Below are 22,392 nucleotides of genomic sequence, written 5' to 3'. Positions count from 1 at the left end.
TTAAATGAAATCTGTATCAGATCATACAGCTACTTCAGCAAAATTAAACACTCATACAACAGTTTTCAATTTTTATGTAAAATTGAAGGATGATGGAAGATGAAGGCTAATTCATAAACATCTATAATGTATAAAAAAGGCATGCACCAAAACAATTACTGGAACTGAAGTCTCCGTCAGCAATATAAGAAAAGACACTGCTGCTCTCTTCCCATTCACTGGTATATTCACAGTCGCTAGAGTCCTCAGTCATGTAGCTGCTGGAATCTGCAGCTACACAATATGTCTGACAATCAAATGACTTGTGACCTGAGTGAGAATATCTTAAAACATCTATGAGAGCTCAGAAAGTAACTGCAACTAGTCCCTACCAGCTGATTCTATTTTGTAAGTAAATACAATAGACACACTCACCTTCAGATACAAGATGGCCGATAGTAATAGCTTCTCCTGCTGTATTCCTAGCAGTGCATGTATACTCTCCTAGATCTTCAGGAAAGGTTAGTCTGATAGTCAACATGGTATGACCAGAAGATTTCGTGGTCATTATGCTATACCTGAACATACGCAAATGGATTAGCAACCCTTGCGACGTAACAATAATCAACTGACCAATGAAAATATTACTAAGTTGTCAAAACTGCAAGAAGCTACTTCATTGCTATAAACAGTTTTCTAACAGTGTTCAGCGTGTAGAGCTACGCTACCTGTTGCCATCTTGTATCACCTGGCCACGTCGACTCCAGGTCACCTCTGGAGTGGGATTACCCACAAATATACACTCAAGGTGGACCGGAGCACCTTCTACCATAGGAAGTTGACCAAGTGGTCTGGAGAACCGAGGCCTAGTAGAACCTGGTGGCAGCTGACCAGGTGTGTCTGGAGCGGAAGAAGTTGGCTGTTGGAGTGAGTGAGAGCGGGGCTCCGAAGGGGGTCGAAATTGTGGTTGCGAAGTGGGTGATTTGTGGAGCCTGACAGGACTAGAGGACTGTGCACGGAGTGTCTGTGGTCGAACAGGGCTTTGTGACGGAGTCCTACAAAACATGAATTAGCTAGTTGTATAATTATAATGACGGTGAGTGCATCATATCAGGGCTCAACATAGGAAATATTTCATAACTATTTGATGGTATAACTACTTGTCTGTGATATCTCTAAGATTTGAACTACATTCAAAAAGCAATTTTTTGATTTGCACCTTGTTTGCCAGGATGGTTGGGCCACAGGCTGCCTTGGCTGCCAGAGCTCTGACTGCTGAGGTTGTGGCTGCTGCAACGTAAATGGCTGCACTGAGGTTTTTTGTGAAGGAGAACTTTCGGGAGCAAATGAAGTTCCAAAAGTAAGAGGAGCTGGAGAAGATCTTTGCTGAGGTTTTTGAGAAGAGGGTTGAGTTACAGGATAGCGTTGCGATGGACCCTGAGAGGATTGTACTGGTTGCGCAGGACTTTGCTGCTGGGTTGTGGTCTGTTGAGTTTTCTGATGCACTACAGTACTTGATTGTTGCAGCAGCTGACGAGGCATAGTTGGTGTTTGTGGTGTCATCTGGTACTGGATGATGCCAGGCTGCTGAGTCGACTGCTGTGGCACGGTAGGTGTTTGTGGTGTCATCTGGTACTGGGTGATGCCAGGCTGCTGAGCCGGCTGCTGAGATGCGGTAGGTGTTTGTGGTGTCATCTGGTACTCGGTGATGCCAGGCTGCTGAGTCGGCTGCTGGGGTGCTCCTGGTGTTTGTGGTGTCATTTGGTACTGGGTGATGCCAGGCTTCTGACTTGGCTGCTGAGGTGTCCCTGGTGATTGTGGTGTCATCTGATACTGGGTGATGCCAGGCTGTTGAGTTGGCTGCTGGGATGCCTCTGGTGTTTGTGGTGTCATCTGATACTGGGTGATGCCAGGCTGCTGAGTTGGCTGCTGGGGTGCATTAGGTGTTTGTGGTGTCATCTGATACTGGGTGATGCCAGGCTGCTGAGTTGGCTGCTGGGGTGCAGTAGGTGTTTGTGGTGTCATCTGATACTGGGTGATGCCAGGCTGCTGAGGTGGCTGCTGGGATGCAGTGGGTGTTTGTGGTGTCATCTGATACTGGGTGATGCCAGGCTGCTGAGTTGGCTGCTGGGGTGCAGTAGGTGTTTGTGGTGTAATCTGATACTGGGTGATGCCAGGCTGCTGAGTCGGCTGCTGGGGTGCAGTAGGTGTTTGTGGTGTCATCTGGTACTGGGTGATGCCAGGCTTCTGACTTGGCTGTTGAGGCAGACCAGGCAAAAGCGACGTGCCTTGAGGTGAATGAACACTCTGTATAGGTTGTACTGCTTTGTGCACAGGCGAAAAGGGCTGCTGTGGTTTAGCCTGAGGAGCCTGAACTGGTTCCCATCCACTAGGTCTAGATGGATGATGACTAGGAGTAGATGGACTCATGTCAATGGATCGAGAAGGCAGCTGCTGCACAGATCGCTGTTCCATAGAAGTTGTAGTTTGTCTCTCCACTGACTGAGTCAGCGAAACTGGCTTAAACTGCGCCGAAGGCGGCTCAGAACGCTGCCGAGCACCCCAAACACCTTGCAAGGGATTTCTTTCTGATGATTGGATAAACATGGATGTAGAGTCAGAAGTCTGCAGTCTAACTGTGGATTGTCCTTGCTGGGGATACATTGGGGAGGTGACGGGCACTATGCCACTGATGTCAGGCTGATCAACTGGGTGAGGACCTCCTGTATAAGAGAAAGATAGGTATATAAGTAGATACATGAGCACAGATGAATATCGGCTGTCTGCAGTTTTAAACACATGCAAAGCCTTAGCGTTATCATTTTGCGAAGCTTCGAAGAAGTTTAAAAAATAGCGGGATAATAAAATTTCAGTGAGTTTTTAATCAAAACAACAAATTTCAGTTAGTTTTCAAACAAAACAATAAATTCAAATGAGTTTTTAAACAAAATAATAAGTTTCAGTTAGTTTTTAAACAAAACAAATTGCAGTAAGTTTTTGAACAAAACAATACAATTCTGTGAGTTTTTAAGCAAAGCGATATAATAATCAACAGGCGGGAGGAAAGCTCGAGGGTTATTGACAAACCTTCAACGGTGAAGTCCATCTCACTGGTTAGAGAACCCTTAGAGTTGACAACATGTACCAGGTAGTGACCAGAATCTGTCTTAATCACAGCATTGTATGTGAGACAAGCTACGCCTCCATAGTAGTCTATAGTGATGCGATGGGATGGCTTCAGCTCCACCCCGTCTTTATACCACTTGATAATAGGCTCAGGGTTTACATCAAGTCTAATCTTGATCTCAATTCTTTCTCCTTCATAAACCTGGCGAGTGTGGGGCAGAGGAGTGAGCATAAGGCACTTAAGAAGGGCGCTAGCCGGTGGCAAGCTTCTCTGGCGGATCTGGACAGGTTCCTTCGGGGTTGACTCCTCAACAAAACCTGAGAACTTCATCAGCTTGTGTTGGATTGGCAGCACCGCTACAAACACACCAAGGATAGACTGAATAGAGTTATTATAGAGACATCTTTAACACTTCCATCAATGAGTCAATAAGTTAACTTCCTGTAAACTTTCCAAACCACTAGCGTTAACCACCTGGATTTCTTTCATTTTAACCAGATAGCCTGCAGCATGTGTGTAGATTTTAATGCAAACTCCTACACTGCTTTCACAACAACAATCTATGAGCACGTTCATTGGGGGTAATTGTTCCTAATTGTCCCTAATGCATGCGGAAGTGCATTTTTGAGATTCTAATCAGATGGGTGTTTAAGAAGATGGTTCTTATGACCCTGATAAAGTTTTTAATCCAAACATTATTAGCGACTAGGTGGAAGGTACGGAGCATACGAGTGTGAAGTTTGAACAAAGTCGGCAAAAAAAGTTAAAAGACTAACAGACAGACACACAGAAAGTGGGACTTAGTAATACAGATAATTAAATGAACATATAATCATAATAAATACACATTTGCTGTATATATATTAAAATTTGATACATTTGAAAGAGTCACCATTTTAACCAACAACATGACAAACTTACAAATGACTGTGATGTTGGCATCACAGGTTGCATATCCGCTTTCATTTTCAGCCTTTACAGCAAAGAGTCCTGTGTCTTCTAAACAGGCCCTGTGTATGTGCAGGAAGTAGTTCTGTTCCTCTCGTCGAGTCTGTCAAAATGACAGCCAACATGTTTATCACCAGTTTTTATAAATGGATATGTACACAGCAGGTACAATGTGTCATCTTATCAAATGTATGGATATGTTCACAGCATGTACAATGTGTCATCTTATCAATTATATGGATATGTTCACAGCATGTATAATGTGTCATCTTATCAAATGTATGGACATGTTCACAGCATGTACAATGTGTCATCTTATCAAATATATGGATATGTTATGTTTACAGCATGTACAATGTGTCATTTTATCAAATATATGGATATGTTCACAGCAGGTCCAAGTGTCATCTTATCAAATATATGGATATATTCACAGCGTGTACAATGTGTCAACTTATCAAAAATTAAAGGAATGCATTCGTAAGAGCAAAATACAAAATATTTTTTCATCAATTAAAACTGAAAACCATTACTGACAGCAACTATCGCAAAAGTCTATGAAAATTTGGAATTTTCTCAGTTGTCCTTGACCCTCCAACTGCAGATTCTTCAACACAAGCCTTAACCATAATTTATGATAACCATCTTTAAAATGTTACAAGACGGCTTTGGAATATATGCTCAAAACCTCACTAAATATGTAGCAAATGTAGACGTCAGAAATACAAAATGTGACAAGATTGAAATTACAAAAAGCATACACTTTATTCTCAGTATACCACTAATTTTAACTGTACACATTCTGATTAATAGCAATATGTTAAAATGAGCAGTTTAGCTTTTACATCAGAAAAACTTTTGTCTAAAACCGTACGACTCTGCCAGCATTTGAGGAGAATCTAGAAAAGACAACTCACAGAAAAATCATTCTTGTATATTTCAGTTATTTCTGATCCTTCTCTGTACCAAGTGACTTCTGGCTCTGTACCAGTGATGGTGACCATCAGAGTGATGGAGTCACCCTCCTGGACTGTTACTGGAGTTAGACGTGTAATGAAGTTTGGTGCTTCGACTGCAAAGAACATGATTATATTAACAAATAGTGTTTACAGATATTTTTCATGCGGTTGATATCAGCCATTTTGTCTGATATCCGTTGACAAGACAAAGATCGGAAGCCAGAACTAAATCTCACCAGCAAACTCCAGTAGGTATTATAACTAATTAACCTCAATCAAACCTCTACCTCCAAGTACAGTCAAACCTCTACCTCTAAATATAGTCAAACCTCTACCTCCAAGTACAGTCAAACCTCTACCTACAAATAAAGTTAAACCTCTACCTCCAAATACAGTCAAGCCTCTACCTTCAAGTATAGTCAAACCACTACCTCCAAATACAGTCAAACCACTACCTCCAAATACAGTCAAACCTCTACCTCAAAATACAGTCGAACCACTACCTCCAAGTACAGTCAAACCACTACCTCCAAATACAGACAAACCACTACCTCCAAATACAGTCAAACCTCTACCTCCAAGTAATGTCAAACCACTACCTCCAAGTAAAGTCAACCTCTACCTCCAAATACAGTCAAAGCTCTAACTCCAAATGCTGTCAAAGCTCAACCTCCAAGCACAGTCAAACCTCTATCTCCAAGTAAAGTCAACCTCTACCTCCAAATATAGTCAAACCTCTACCTCCAAATATAGTCAAACCTCTACCTCCAAGTAAAGTCCAACCTCTACCTCCAAGGAAAGTCAAACTTCTACTTTCGCTCACCTCAACATACAAATTTTCCAAGACATGACATAAAACTCGAGCAAGTATTTGACTTTATGCCTGAAGGAATTTCCAGTACATGATGTCTGAAGTCTCTCATCTCAAAAAATCACAACTTGATGAGTAAAGGTGAAGTGGCTGATCGATATTAAAAATAAAGCAAAAAGTATACAAATAATAAACATTTAAATGTATTCGTAAAACTAGAAAATACGTAGTTGTCTTCTCATAAGGTTATCCTAAAATACTACCTATCTTACTAGATAGTTCATGCTCTACAAAATCTTGTCTGAAAACACCTGAAAATCTGAAAACATAATCAATGAGATATTCATATTAAAGAGGATACCTATCCTAGTAGATGACTTATTCTAAATTTATTTTTAATTTATTATTTTACTGAATAGTTTAATTAGCACGTAATGTACTACATATTCATATGTAGTTCAATGTGTATACAGTGACAAACCTCTTTTGCCAAATGTGTTAGAGTACTGAGAGGGTCTCTTCAGCTGGTAACCTTGCTCAGAAGCTCCATTCAGCTGCACCTCCATGTGTACAGGAGTAAATCTCTGTGGGGAGTGACTAACAGATCCAATCCTTTGTGGTGATTGACTGACGTCTCTGCTGCTATAGGTATACTCGGAGTACTGCGAGTATGTAGAGGCGAGTGATGGCTCAGAAGGATATCTCATCATAGGCCGGTGTGGCGAGGGAGACGAATACCTAGGTGTTGAGTGTCGGGGCGCCGGACTCCTCGGAATAGGCGCTTGTTTTGTCGACCTCGACTGGTGAGGAGGTGGTGTCTGCGCTGGCTGACGACTCGGCATCTTCTGCACGGGAAATTGCTGGACAGGCGCTGCTGCCGGGACAGTAGGCTGAGGCAGTGGCTGACCTATTTGAACGTTGAATTCAACAGGTTTGAATGCAGAAGGTGGGTCTGTCAAATCCGGCATAGTAATCGTTGAAGTTTTGTGCTGCTCTTCTTTCTCAGTCTTGCCATCCACTGTTGTTTCCATCACCCTGTGCTCTTGGGTGGTCATCTGACCACCATATGATATCGTCTGCGTGTCATGTCTGTAGGAATAATAACAAGGCTACTGTTCCACTGTGTATGCTACATGAACTCTATCTTTTGGTATAAAACTGACAAAATGAATGACGATAGAAGCTATTAATCAATGACCTGACTGTTTCGTGTCTATCGCTAATACTAATAATAATATTAATAATAATAATAATCGTAGTAATACTACAAGCATGAGCTTATCTCCGTCTCATAAACATGCCTAAAAACCAGTAGTGATAACATTAAAACTGATATTTCTATCCGGTAGTGATAACATTAAAACTGATATTTCTATAGACTACAATACAATAAATCTTTGTAAGTCATTTTGATTTGAAGTTACCTTCCCTTGCAATAATATTTACATTGCAACAATATATTTTGATTACACTAGAACATAAATGCTTGTCTGACTGATTGATTTTGTATGTGTATTATACTGCCATACTACCCAAAAATATGAGATTATTGCAGTGGTAGGACATGAAGATATTAGTTGGGTCATAGAGAGTACGAGTAACAGACACATAGACAGTAAAGTCATAGAAAGTACGAGTAACAGACACATAGACAGCAAAGTCATAAAAAGTATGAGTAACAAAAACATAGACAGTAAAGTCATAGAAAGTACGAGTAACAGACACATAGACAATATAATATAATACATATAACAAAGATGATGTGTTATTCACTATAATTTGATGACAGTTATTCTGAGGCTAGTGATACTGGATGATTAGCTCAGTTGGTTAGAGTGTCAGGTGTCAGTCTTATAAACTGAACCTCACAGGTTTGAGCTTCGAATTGACCAACAGATTAGTCATCTCATTGGTTGCATGTACAGAATTTTGTTATTGCATAAATTTTAGCACATTTAAAACAACTATGTTATTACAAGATATCATTCAGCTTGTGTGTTTATTAATTATTTCTAAACCAGTTTAAGTGTCACACATTTACACATCAAGGCTGACAGCTATAAAGTAGAGATAGTACACTGAAAAGTAACCCATAATTTCCAATTAGGAAGTCATCTCATGCCGTTAATGACAAATATTATTTTGCCTGAGCTGCAAGTCTACGAATATAAATTCACCCTTCAAATTGATAAACTTACAAAAGAAAGTAGAGTGCGTACAAAAAACATTCTTGAACATTCTTGAATTCACAAAATGCATTCTTGAAGGAGAAAGGAAATCTATAAAGACTTGCCCAACAGGTAAATATAGCAAATGAAAGGCATTAGCATTAAGCTAACAGCAACAGACTGCACGTATCGAATTGGTAGGCAGTGATTCACAGCTCTCTGTGTGGTTTGTAGTTATGGCTCCATTTAACAGCCAATTAGTAAACCAAAGGGTAGTCTGTCTACCTATAGCCTCTGATGTGTGTTCACTACATAATCATACAGTCTGATACAAAAGTACGTACATATATCACTGATGAGCTGTTTGGCGGGCAACCGCAGCCTTTCCCTTCTCTAAATTTAGTAACCATAGCAAACATAGAAGTTGCGAAAACTCAAGTAAATCGACTCACTGAGTGACATTTTGTTTGGAGCTATATGTAGAGCTGCCATCATCATCCATGTCGATGTGCAAGGTGGCCGTACATGAAGTCTTCCCATGTGGGTTCTCTGCGAGAACGGAGAATCTCCCAGCATCTTCGTCAAACACTTCTTGAATATTGAGTGTGTAGTTGTCACCCACATTGGATATTTGGTAGTCAGGGGAAACAATTGGTTCACCTCCGACAAACCACTTGACCTAGATACAGTCATACACAATTATATTGGCTTTATAAACTGAGAAAATAGAGTCAATGAAATAAATATTAAATAATAATATTTGTTTAATATGTAATAATATAATGTCTAACATCTTAAAGAAATTAAAAATATTATATGAGTGCATAAGATGAACACTTCCTCATTATACACTAGCAGTTAGCTCTATGTAGAATAAAGATCTACATTACAGCTATTGTGCAATATATATTGATCAAAACTCATATGCTTGTATTGGGCTTTATCATATTTTGATTATTGTTGTTCTAATCAGCCAGAAAGTCATCTCACAGCTCAGCATTGGCAATATTCACATTTGAATGTTATTTTTTAGAATCCCTGTTAATTTTTTACCAATACAAAAACAATCTGTTTCCTTGAAAACGCTCAACAAATTCTCTACAGACTGTTCTTGTGGCACTAGCAGCATTAGGATACTCAACATAGCCTGTCAGTGCTTTGGTTATAAAAGACGTACAATGCAAACAGTGTTTAGAGCAAAATAAGAAATCAACTCATGGCAGCGCAAATTGAACAAATGAAACTGAAGCCTGGCGCACATTTATTGCAGTTCAAACAGATACAAATGGTTGGCCAAGTCATATGACCTTCACATTCAAACAGTAACCAATGTGAACTAGGTTTAGGATTACACTCCTTGATTTATAAAAAGTTAGTATTTAAAAATAATTGTGTGTCAATATTGTTTTAACTTACTTTTAACTAATATTTTTTCCTTCACGGTAAGAAATAAGTTATTTAAAAAATCTGCAGCGGCTGTGGCTATAACATACCAGCACTATTGGGATATAGTGCTTAACAATAAACTTATGATGCAAAAAATATATTATTATTGCAAAACCTATTTTTTTACCCGATGCTTCTAAACTTCCCGATTCCATTGTTCTGACACAACAAACTTTCTACCCTAAAAGGCTCTCTCAGCCGGCCTACTAACACATCACATAATGACAGCCTTTGTTCCACAAATGCTGCAGTCCTTGTTCCAATGAATGTTGTATGACTTGGTGTCAGTTTCATTTAAGATAAAACTATTATTATTATAATTGTCATAACTACTCTTTACATAACATATGAGATTCCCTCTCACGATACTCATATGAAAACCTTACTTCATCTCTATTTTCTCCGTACCTTGGGCTTAGGTGTGCCTGTTATAGTGCATGTAAACGTCACCGAGTCTCCCTGTCGAACTCTCTGGTCATGGAAAGGTTGTATTAGTGTTGGAGCACCTCCCAGCCTGCTAGGAGTACCTGGTGATGGCTGAAATTGTTGCTGTTGAATGCTCGTCATTGCCTCTGAGAACTGCCTAGGCACTCTCAGAGATGGCACTCCTGGGATGGATGCATCACTCAGCTCGCTGATGCCTGCAAAAATAAAGACGTGTAACCTCTACGAGCCTGACAGTGTGGCAGTATGACTTACGGAAGAGACAATGTTCGACTTGAAACTTGGGACTGATAAGTCATCGCTACTTTTTTACTCTTGAAGATTCAGTTTCACAAATCCGGCTGATTTTCCATGATTTTTTAATTTTCTTTTAAAATTTTACAAGCTATATACAATATGTTTTACGCGAGGTTTTATCATAAAAATGCACTAAAGTTCACCTTGGCCAAATACGTGTAGAAATCCAAAGAAACTAGCTATTCATATAGTTGTGCATCCATAGAGCTAGTTAATCCATAGAGCTAGTCAATCTATACAGCTAGTAAATCCATAGAATTATTCAATCCATAGAACTAGCCAATTCAGAGAGCTATGTAATTCATAGAGCTACATATTTACTTACTATCCGAGAAGGTGTGAGAAGTATAAACAGTTTCCTGTGTCCATTCAGACATAATAGCTGACCATCCACGAGGAGGGACAGTCAATTGCCTTTATTCTACCAGACTTATTTGTTTAACTTTACTCAAATAAAAATATCGAGATTATTAGCTTAAGATTGGCAGCAGCTAAGAAGAACCGTATGCTGCCTCAATGGATAATCACCCGAGTGAGAAGAGCTGACGATTCACTTTACATCAAATACATCCAGTATCTCATTGCGATTCATTATTTATATTACACAAATGCATTAATCTTTCCTCATCACAAATGTAGCCATTTCAGCAGCTGCCTTTTCCTCCTAATGTTGACGATGCCGAGCCATAATGGCAATTAGTATGATTTACAAGCAGCAATTAGGGTACTTTCTGGAAGCTAACAGTTTCTACCCACATTGCACTTCATATCTTATTCTTAGAGTGAGCACACTTTTATATATAGCTTGAAAGTATGCAGGCCTGAAACAGGTTACCGATTGTTTATAGTAGTTGCTCGGTTATACAATTTCTGTTGTGCAATATCTATGTAATAATTAGAGCAAATTAGAGTGCTGTTAGACATAAATAAGGAGGAGACAATAACCAAACGTTATTAGAAACGCGTGAGTATAACATTTAGGTTTCATCAAAAGTTCGCAAGTAAAAACTCAAAAAATAATATTAAAAAACTTCAAATTTATTTTTTTGAAAAAGTGTAACAATTGGAATTCTCTTCTCTTTGCTCTTTGCTAAATAGCTTATCATTTCTTTCATTTTAATGACTGATGGACGCTCAACTAAATCATACTATATCTACATGTGAAGACACCAGACTACTTTTATAACAAAACATACCAGTAGTATCTCCAATGACAGGTTTTAGCAAAAGCTGTATTATTACCTTTACCACCCCCTATCGCTGTATAACTTTAAATTGACCAAACAGAACTAAAGATGTGCAATTCATGGAACACCTTGTTCAACTAGCAACCAGAATAACCAAGGTGGAAACTGTACCAACTAAAATGAAGCTGCATTTAATACTGTATTGTAAATAACACAGGGCCTTTCTTTCGTGTTCCTTACAGCTCTCCAGTTCAAAAAGGAACTTTTATTTTGAATATTTGAATATTCAAAATAAAAGTCAGCAGTTATGGTTCAGCAGCTGAAAAGCAGGTCAGCAGTTTCTATTGGCTCTATCAATAAAAATTTCAAAAAGATGGTTTTGTCAAAACGGTACTATTCGTATCATACTTGGTGTATTTGAAAATTCACTGATACTGCTGAACATGAGGAGATTGGTTTCTTTACCCTGGCTGGACGGCATTATCAATCTTTCACAAAACTTTGCCAGTCTACTGTTTCAGCCTCAAATACTTCATACAGACTAATCAAAATATTCAAGTCTCCAAACAACATAACAGATGTTTACACGCATACTGAAAAGTCATTAAACAAAAATATTGACTATGATTTCGTAAAGGTACATTTAGAAACATTCTAGTTACCTTCTGATCTCTGTAATTGGTTACTCTCTACTGTGGATGCTTTTTAAGGTTTAAATGTTGTCTTTTGTTTCTATATACTTGAAGGAAAGCCTCAATAAAGATATCGATTGAGTAATCTCCAAAGAATAAAGTGTTTACTGTCTTAGCAACATATGTACTCTGATCTGTAGTTAATTAGAACATGACCTACAATACCTGTACTTGGACTCAGTGATAAGCCTAGACCAAGGCTTGCCAAAAAATGTGGATCAATAATATCAGCCAGTTCTATTCTGAATGAGAATTAGTTTTACACTGAAGATCATTTAATCTGGAATCTCTAAATGAGTTGAGAAGCAGAATAGAATAATTGAGAAAAACTAGATGTGTATACAGAAAGGTTGGTAAGGGAACAACCAGTATAGTGTATAGTATAGTGTCTTGTGTATACAGAAAGGTTGGTAAGGGAACAACCAGTATAGTGTATAGTATAGTGTCTTGTGTATACAGAAAGTTTGGTAAGGGAACAACCAGTATAGTGTATAGTATAGTGTCTTGTGTATACAGAAAGGTTGGTAAGGGAACAACCAGTATAGTGTATAGTATAGTGTCTTGTGTATACAGAAAGGTTGGTAAGGGAACAACCAGTATAGTGTATAGTATAGTGTCTTGTGTATACAGAAAGGTTGGTAAGGGAACAACCAGTATAGCGTATAGTATAGTGTCTTGTGTATACAGAAAGGTTGGTAAGGGAACAACCAGTATAGTGTATAGTATAGTGTCTTGTGTATACAGAAAGGTTGGTAAGGGAACAACCAGTATAGTGTATAGCATAGTGTCTTGTGTATACAGAAAGGTTGGTAAGGGAACAACCAGTATAGTGTATAGTATAGTGTCTTGTGTATACAGAAAGGTTGGTAAGGAAACAACCAGTATAGTGTATAGTATAGTGTCTTGTGTATACAGAAAGGTTGGTAAGGGAACAACCAGTATAGTGTATAGTATAGTGTCTTGTGTATACAGAAAGGTTGGTAAGGGAACAACCAGTATAGTGTATAGTATAGTGTCTTGTGTATACAGAAAGGTTGGTAAGGGAACAACCAGTATAGTGTATAGTATAGTGTCTTGTGTATACAGAAAGGTTGGTAAGGGAACAACCAGTAAAGTGTATAGTATAGTGTCTTGTGTATACAGAAAGGTTGGTAAGGGAACAACCAGTATAGTGTATAGTATAGTGTCTTGTGTATACAGAAAGGTTGGTAAGGGAACAACCAGTATAGTCTTTAGTATAGTGTCTTGTGTATACAGAAAGGTCGGTAAGGGAACAACCAGTATAGTGTTTAGTATAGTGTCTTGTGTATACAGAAAGGTCGGTAAGGGAACAACCAGTATAGTCTTTAGTATAGAGTAGTGTGCAAACAAAAGTGTGACTCACCCTCTACATGCAGTGTGCAGTCGCTAGCAGCTTCTCCATATGCATTTCTTGCAATCACTTTATACAATCCCTTATCACTCTGGCTAACTTTGTCTATGAGTAGACTGCACCTGTCTCCTACAACATTGTAAGCCACATTCTCAAGTTCATAGTCTATATGTTTGTATGACATCACCGAGTGAACTCCTTGATCACACAAGGTGTATTAAGCGGAAGCTCTATACAAATAGATGATAAAGCAACAGCATAAAGCTAACTATAACCAAATGTAATTAGGTCATAGCTGATGACTTGGATGAAACATTACTAACAATTTTAACAGGTGTCTTCTCTGAGGACGTTATTAGTGATGAGAGGGGTTACCCAACTCTGGTCAGCACTGTCTAAGTCAGCATTATATCAACAACTACCATTAGTTACTAACTGCTGACGGTGAAGACACTACACTGACTGCAGTAAATATTCTACAAACACCAAGTGACAATAACAATATACATGTAAGTATTACTAGAGACTTGCCTTCAAAAAGTAGCTGAACTCCTTGTGATTCCTTCAAGAGCTGGTCATTGTGAAACCAAATTATCTGAAAAACATAAGATTTCTAGTTTTTAGAATATAAATTCATCACTGGAATCAAAATCCTAGTATTTCATCAGTTTTATATGATACATGTGTGTATATATACATACACGCATATATCTTCATTTAAAAGTGATAAATGAAGTGGGAGAAAGCTTAACTGAATGTTGAACCAAGATGAGTGACTAACAGCTTGACATTCAGCGCTGCCAATTAGCATGTACTTTAGTTCTCATGCATTCCATTCAGATGAACTAACCGCAGTCAATCAAACGTTATTATGCAGATAACCTTTACACAATCCTACAGTAGATACTCAATAACATCATGTACTATGCTCTCTTCGTAATTCTTTTAATACTTCCAGTCTTAAACGAGTTTAACCCAAATTGGATTTGAGAGCTTTAATATGAAATATATATCTTCTATCTTCTTCTATCTATATGTATATTTCTCAAAGTATGTGTGTGTGTCGCTCTGGCTATAGCTATAGCACACGCTGATTATTTTAGCAATGCGGTCACGCGTTATGAGGCCCCTGTTAAGAAATATTTTTCATAAGGTTCAATTACTATATCTGGGATCAAAGCCAATTATTCTCAGCAGACAGTTATATTGTCTCCATGGGAAGAGCCTCGACATTGTCTCTCCGTTCGGTCAGACAAAAACAGTACCATATCTCATTTTTAAATTTGTACCAGTATTGAGAGGTACCAGTATGGTTGTATTCAAAGTTTTGATGGATAGCTTCTGGTGGAACAGTAACCCTTTTTATACACACACACTACTATGCAAGAATTGTTATTATTAGTTCTACATATTTAGGATTTTTATTTTGTTTTCTCAGTTCGTATTAATTGTATCATTACTGAATCATCTTTTATTGTAATCGTAGCAAATTCGACTTAATTTAGCTATTACTTGCTAATTATTTCACATTTACATCTAAACCTTTTTATAATCGTTTTATTTTTTTAATTTATTTGACTTGCATGAAACATTTTCCTTATGATATAAAGTTTAAAAATTGTTAGACAAAGTTTGAAAATCTTTACAATTGTTTTTATTTTTTCTCTTTATTTATTTCAATTGCACAAAACACTTTTCTCATGATATGTAGTTTGAAAGTTAGAATGGCAAATGTTGTTATATGTTAAATACAAATAAATTTTCTGTCCAAAAACTTTTTTATTGCCCGGGCAACGCCGGGTTGTACGGCTAGTATATATATAAACACACACATATATATTCACACTTGTGTATATACACATGTATATATGCACATGTATATATACACATATGTATATGTACATGTATATATACACCTGTATGTATACATACATGTATAATAATGTACACACATGTATATATACTTGTAAATATATACATGTATATATACACACATGTAAATATATGCACATGTATATATGTACACACAGGTATATATACACACACATGTATATATACATGTATATATACATGTGTGTACATGTATACACATATGCGAATGTGTATATATACACATGTGTATATATACACATGTGTATATATACACATGTATACATATACACATGTGTATATGTATACATGTGTATATGTAAGAATAAATAGTTGGTTATCCTACCTTTATATCTTAAACCGATTTTATGATGAACTATAAATAAGATAAAGTAAAATTCAAAACCACAAAAGAACTCTATACTAATAGTAACAAGTGGAGCCATCAATCAAAGTAGAAATTTATTTGGAAAGACAAATTTTTAATTTTTTCAATACTAATCTGTTTCACGATGTATCTTGTCAGGTGTTTACATTTTTTTCCAACATAAATACCTGACGAGCGACACAGTGAAACAGATTTGTGAGGAAAAAATTACAAATTTGACTTTCCAGATAGGTTTCTACTTTAATTAATGACTAGCCAGATGCTTGGTGTCGCACGGGTATTAAAGAACAGCTTATTAACAGTGGCAGGTAATGCGGCTGCCATTGGCTACTTAGAGTAAGCTAGTATTTGTATTGCGAAATTTTCCAATAAGAACCGTGGGAGCAAGCTCTAGTGACATTGCGCGTAACGCAGAGTCACTATACATATTTTAACCCAGATAATGACTCATATCGCCCAATGAATAAATTGCATCCCGTGTCGCTTAATGGGTTAGCATGTCGCCTTTTAAACGGGAAGTTTCGAGCTCAAATCTTCTGCAATACGGATTTTCATTGTTAGATTTCAATCGCCATAATTGGATAGACACCGAATGACGACAGACGATGACAAACTTTGTGATTTATAGATATACAAATACTAGAAGCGTTAAAATATACTTGAACTGTTAATTAGAGCATAACAAGGTTCACTCTTGAATCACATAAATATTCAATAAAATGTTAATAACGCACCTCTGGCTCCGGCCTGCCTATGATGGTGCAGTCCATTCTAACCTTGGCCCCTTCAATAGACTCCTTAGACTTGAGCGGCTGTATGACACTTGGAGGGGAGTTTGCAAAGTCTTCATCGGTAGGCGGAGCATCACTTACGACTAGTTTACAAGATGATCTTGTCTCGCCCATGCAGTTGGTAATAACTGCCATAAATGTACCCGAGTCTTCTGGAAACGCCAAACTTATTTCTAGGGTTGATGTTTTGTTTGTATTTCGTATCTATAAAAAAGCAATTTATACAAAGCCTCAGAAAATACACCGCATGAAACAGTAAATAAGAAAATGAAGTGATGAACATCACTTGTCTCCAACAGAAAATATTGGAGTCATACTATAGAGTACTTCCTGTGTCCAACAGTAAATATCAGAGTTAGATTACAGTGTTTTTCTGACCAGCAATTAAGTATTAGAGTTATGCTAGAGGCCATTTCCTGTGTCCAATGGTAAATAGCCAAACTAACTAGTCATGAAATAAAACAGTCTCCTGAGGTTTCCTAGTCTAATGAAAAACCTATTTAGACAACAAAGGACATGACATTACTGACTGTTGTAGAAACACATTGTTTAATAACCAACATCAAACAATATCTATATGTTTGAGTTAGTTACCTTATTGTCTTGGCCTGTTACCAAGACAATATCAACTCTCAATTTTTTACAAAGAATCAGCGACAGCTATTAAATAAATTTGTGACATGAACAGTTACTAGTAGATTGGATCTCAAGTAGCAGTGAGCTAAAAAAAATTAAAGCGATATATAAATTTAACTAATAGTTGATAGCAAAATATATAAATGCAGATAGAAAAGTAGCATTAGGCCACGAGCATTTATAGTTTATAAGGTGGTACTTTGTACTTAAACACTGCTTTCATGCCTCTTATACATGTATATATATTTTTTTGGTCATGCGATGATTGAACTACTAAGAAGTCATCTGTAGTCATATATTTAATGATAGGTAAATAACTGTTTGTACAATTCATATGAAATGTTTGCTTGCGTGTTTAACATCCAGAATTAACCATATACTCTCAGGTACATAAGCAAAACTACAACAAAACTTACAGCAAAATCAGCTGATGGCTTGATGATGATCCCCTCTCTAAACCACTGTACGGTGGGGACTGGTGACGCCTCAAACTTACAAGTAAACTCTACTGGTCTCTCAGACTCCACAGTCATATCCTTGAGAGGTTCGACTAACCTTGGAGCTGTACCAGCTAAAAGCATAAGAGAAACAATTCTATTCTACAACTGATTAGAAGGAGTCATTGGCGTATCCACGGTGATAAGTCTGGCAATTAAGGACTTGTGTATGGATGTATAACAGCAACCACGGCACAGCAACCAAACGTCTACCAACACAACACAAACACCTTGAGAAACATCTAGTCTGAGCAAATTTGCTCAAATACTTCGGGTCAAACTTCTATCATTTACATACAAAGTTGACACACTTTGGTCTATCACGAAATAAACTTCCGAAGAGCATAAAAATATATTTAAACTTGGGCCAACTAACACACTTTCAATGACGAGCAATGCTCTTTGTTGAGTTAGTGAACATTCGGAGTTGTTTGCACAATGAGGGCCAAAGATTCATGCAGCTGTAAGTCTATAGTCCTCGCGGCAACACAGAAGCTCACACTCGGATTCTTACGTATAACTTCAACCCGAGCCGTTGAACTGGCCTCCCCAGCAGAGTTGATGGCTAGGCACGTGTACCGACCCACATGATCTATGTTTGACCTTTTAGTTCTCAGAGTGCAGGTGCCGTTTATCTTAGTAATCACATATTCTGGTGAATTATCTACATTCTTATTATCCTTATACCAAGACACTGCAGGAGTTGGACTGCCTGAAACTTGACATTCCAGGACAAACGGGCCGCCCTCAAAGGCCTCGCATGATTTTAGAGTGCGAACAAAGTCTGGTTCTATCAATTTAAACCTCGTCTCTACAAAGATATACAAGGAGTTGTTTGCCCATGTTTTTAATTTGACTCTTGTTTTTACAAAGATATACAAGGAGTTGTTTGTCCGTGTTTCTAATTTAAATCTGGTGTTTGCAAAGCAATACAAGGAGTTGTTTGCCCATGTTTCTAATTTACACCTTGTCTTTACAAAGATATACAAGGAGTTGTTTGCTCGTGTTTCTAATTTAAACCTCGTCTCTGCAAAGATGTACAAGGAGTTGTTTGTTTGTTTTTATAATTTTAATGCTCAGTTATGTTAGAAATAGGTAATTTGACTTCAAACTAAAACTTCTGCCAAAATAATGTAGAGCAATCTTACTAAATCCCTCAATAGTTTTGCTGCACAATAGGCAACATACACAAGGGGCCATCCTCATAATAAGACCTCTTAGAAATTCATTAATCATTTATAGCGGATATTCTCTGTTTTTGCGCCGATGCATTAGTAATAGATTCCTTTTTATTAAAATACAATGTAGCTTCAAATGGGTAGTTATAGGAGTTTGCCTGAGACAGAACCAAACACGGGAACTCGTCGGAAAACCCAAAGATACAGACAGACCAGTGAATTGGACTATCCATCCAAACACGCAATAAAGAAGACCAGACACATGTATAGAGTACAAAACCGGATCAAACATTTGAAGGAGAAGTAGACATGGAAAAGAAAAGGAATGAAACTTAATAAAGCAAACAACAATATAGGCTGACCGCGCTCTACAGCTCAATTTAATCTAACAGCATAATTAATTGAAAAATTTAAAACAATTAAAAAATTTGTTTACAAATAAATGAGTTGAAGTGAAAGCGAGTGTCTGTGAGTGCTTCATATATATATATATATATATTGATTTACATACATGTAGATGGTAATCCTACGGTTGACACTGACCTTTTACCATAAGCTTTGCTGATGACGCTGCCGTGCCATAATCATTGGTCGCTTGAAGGGTGTAAACCGCTGTGTCTTCAGAAAATGTCTCGTCTATAGTCAGTATGGCTACATTATTCTCAAAGGTTTGCTCATAGTCTGGAGAGTTCACAGATATTCCATCTTTAAACCAGAATACTTTGATGACGGGTGTCCCTTGCAACTCACACCGGAAGCTGAACCTACAGACAGCGATGGAATGATTTAGCAGTTATAGCTGTTTTTATACAAAATGGTTTAGATATGACATATGATAGCATGTGTCTGCTACAGAGACAATGGTATATATAATATACATGTATATCTATATATATTTATCATATTATGATAAACATGTGTAGATGATTCGTAAAGATATTCAATGAAACCTATACCTCACATCAAAACGTTAAAAATCAAAAAAATATGGAGGCAGTGTTAAGACTCCTCGGGTCGCATAAAGACTAGTGCACCTTACCTTTCACCTTCCACGATTTCTGCCCCTTGTAACTCAGAAACAAATGAAGGCGGTGCGTTGGCTAGTGGCTTTGGCATAGTCTGTGGAGGACTTTTGCTAGGAATCTTTGGAAGCACTTGAACAGCACCCGGTAAAGGTGCCATCTGGTCTGTCCTCTCAAGCTGAAATTGTGGTTGTTGCTGTATGAACTCTTGACTTGTCACTGTCTGCTGCACCTCCATCTGCTCATGAATTGTCTGAGAAAACTGTGCTTCAGAGAGCTGTTGGGGCGTTTGCTGAACTTGTGGTTGTTGCTGTAACAATTGTGGCTGCTGTTGTGGTTGTTGTGGTTGTTGTTGTAATAGTTGTGGTTGTTGTTGCACCAGCTGTGGCTGTTGTTGCGATTGTTGCAATAATTGTGGCTGTTGTTGTAATTGTTGTGGCAGTTGTTGTGGTTGTTGTTGCAAAAGTTGCGCCTGTTGTTGTGGTTGTTGCTGTAACGGTTGTGGTTGTTCCTGTTGCAACTGTTGTGGTTGTGGAACCTCCTTGGCTTGCTGAGGTGGGTGTGGCTTAGGTAGCAGTGGTGGAGGCCCTTGCGTAGATGCATCAGTTGTGTCCATTGGCTCAGAGGGCTCCTCCAAGTTTTTGATTGAATGCGCAAGAGACGCTAAATCATGCTCTGCCCTATCTATGAACATTTGGAGGTCAGCGACCTTGTCTGTAATGGGTTGAACCTTTTGCGCTCCATCAGGGCCTAAAATGATAATCGCTAAATTACATTTATGCATATAAATCTAAGTGTTTGTCAGTTTGTCGTCCGTATGTCCAGTCACAGCGATATAGTTTTCGTAATGAAAAACTGCTGCGCACTGAAATTGAACTTGGAAACCGCGGTTCTGCAGACAGGCGTGCGATTCACCGGACCACACAACCCACTTGCCATACTATAAAATAATTATGCACATACTTACTATACCTGCCAATCTTTAATGGTGATTGGTTAAAATACGCACACTTCAGCTAGCTTTCTTAAACTACTAGAAGAAAAATAATTGCCCAGACTTCCCCAAAATGCTGTAAATATACGTATATATAACATAAACTTAATTTACCTTATAGCATACATAGAAATAAACAAACGTCCTTATTTAAAAGTTACAATGGTACATGTTGTATATACTAATTAAAAATAAGTTTTCTGTGCAAAACTTTTTTTTATTACCCTTGCAAAGCCGGACATTCACTTAGTTTACAAATAAACTCTTCAAAAACTTGAAAAAGGACAACAATTAAATGGAATGTTGACACGCTCGATGCATACATTAATAAGAGAAAAATTGCCTATGTGTTTATTTAACATATACATGTACCGCATTTGTTGAAGTATAGCGTGCACCCGGGGATGCACCCATACATCACTCAATGGCTACCGGAAGAAAAGGTCTAATTTGAGTGAAGGTGTTGAGAAGATAAAATTTAAGGATAGAACAAGAAATACAAAAATACTTAAAATTATTACAAGTACTTGACGTCACCACCAAAGTAGTTTACAACATTTGAAAAACAAAAATTTTGCAAGTATTCCAGTTTTTAAATCAAATTGAAGTCTGATGAAAATAAACAATAAGACAGCAAATATAAACACACAAAAATTTATAAGCAAAGTTAGTCTGAACTTCAACTAGTTTAAGATAGCCCGAGTTATGACGATTATCTCTATTACTACTTTTACCTGTGAGTCTACAACTAAATTGTAAGATAGCCCGAGTTATGACGATTATCTCTATTACTACTTTTACCTGTGAGTCTACAACTAAATTGTAAGATAGCCCGAGTTATGACGATTATCTCTATTACTACTTTTACCTGTGAGTCTACAACTAAATTGTAAGATAGCCCGGGTTATGACGATTATCTCTATTACTACTTTTACCTGTGAGTCTACAACTAAATTGTAAGATAGTCCGAGTTATGACGATTATCTCTATTACTACTTTTACCTGTGAGTCTACAACTAAATTGTAAGATAGCCCGAGTTATGACGATTATCTCTATTACTACTTTTACCTGTGAGTCTACAACTAAATTGTAAGATAGCCCGAGTTATGACGATTATCTCTATTACTACTTTTACCTGTGAGTCTACAACTAAATTGTAAGATAGCCCGGGTTATGACGATTATCTCTATTACTACTTTTACCTGTGAGTCTACAACTAAATTGTAAGATAGTCCGAGTTATGACGATTATCTCTATTACTACTTTTACCTGTGAGTCTACAACTAAATTGTAAGATAGCCCGAGTTATGACGATTATCTCTATTACTACTTTTACCTGTGAGTCTACAACTAAATTGTAAGATAGTCCGAGTTATGACGATTATCTCTATTATTACTTTTACCTGTGAGTCTACAACTAAATTGTAATCTGTCCAATTAGGACTATCGATTTTAATGAATAAAATATATATAAATTATTTCTTATTCACCAAGTAAAAAGGTATAAGAATGGAACGTTAGCTATCATTCAGCTTGTAAAAGAATGGAAGATTTACAAACTAGGTTAAATTTACGATCCCTTAGTT

The 22,392-nt window shown here is 37.5% G+C and overlaps 1 protein-coding gene across 1 annotated transcript in view; it reads right to left on the bottom strand.

Moving 5' to 3' along the window:
* LOC137390735 (titin-like) overlaps positions 1-22,392 on the bottom strand; it is a 133,535-nt gene that overhangs the window by 54,500 nt on the left and 56,643 nt on the right. Inside the window, exons 32-46 of the mRNA XM_068077057.1 lie at positions 19,829-20,561; positions 19,333-19,553; positions 17,531-17,685; positions 16,422-16,682; positions 13,962-14,025; positions 13,443-13,559; positions 9,847-10,079; positions 8,445-8,671; positions 6,306-6,913; positions 4,972-5,126; positions 4,028-4,157; positions 3,067-3,462; positions 1,199-2,702; positions 708-1,034; positions 415-557 (exon numbers count right to left, since the gene is read on the bottom strand). Coding sequence (XP_067933158.1) covers positions 415-557; positions 708-1,034; positions 1,199-2,702; positions 3,067-3,462; positions 4,028-4,157; positions 4,972-5,126; positions 6,306-6,913; positions 8,445-8,671; positions 9,847-10,079; positions 13,443-13,559; positions 13,962-14,025; positions 16,422-16,682; positions 17,531-17,685; positions 19,333-19,553; positions 19,829-20,561 — 5,274 coding nt within the window. The remainder of the gene's footprint in view (positions 1-414; positions 558-707; positions 1,035-1,198; positions 2,703-3,066; positions 3,463-4,027; positions 4,158-4,971; positions 5,127-6,305; positions 6,914-8,444; positions 8,672-9,846; positions 10,080-13,442; positions 13,560-13,961; positions 14,026-16,421; positions 16,683-17,530; positions 17,686-19,332; positions 19,554-19,828; positions 20,562-22,392) is intronic.

This window comes from Watersipora subatra, chromosome 3 (assembly GCF_963576615.1).
Source record: "Watersipora subatra chromosome 3, tzWatSuba1.1, whole genome shotgun sequence".
NCBI classification, from domain to species: Eukaryota; Metazoa; Bryozoa; class Gymnolaemata; order Cheilostomatida; family Watersiporidae; genus Watersipora; species Watersipora subatra.
Note: the sequence above shows the minus strand (reverse complement) of the source record. Positions and strands in the feature narration are given on the sequence as shown.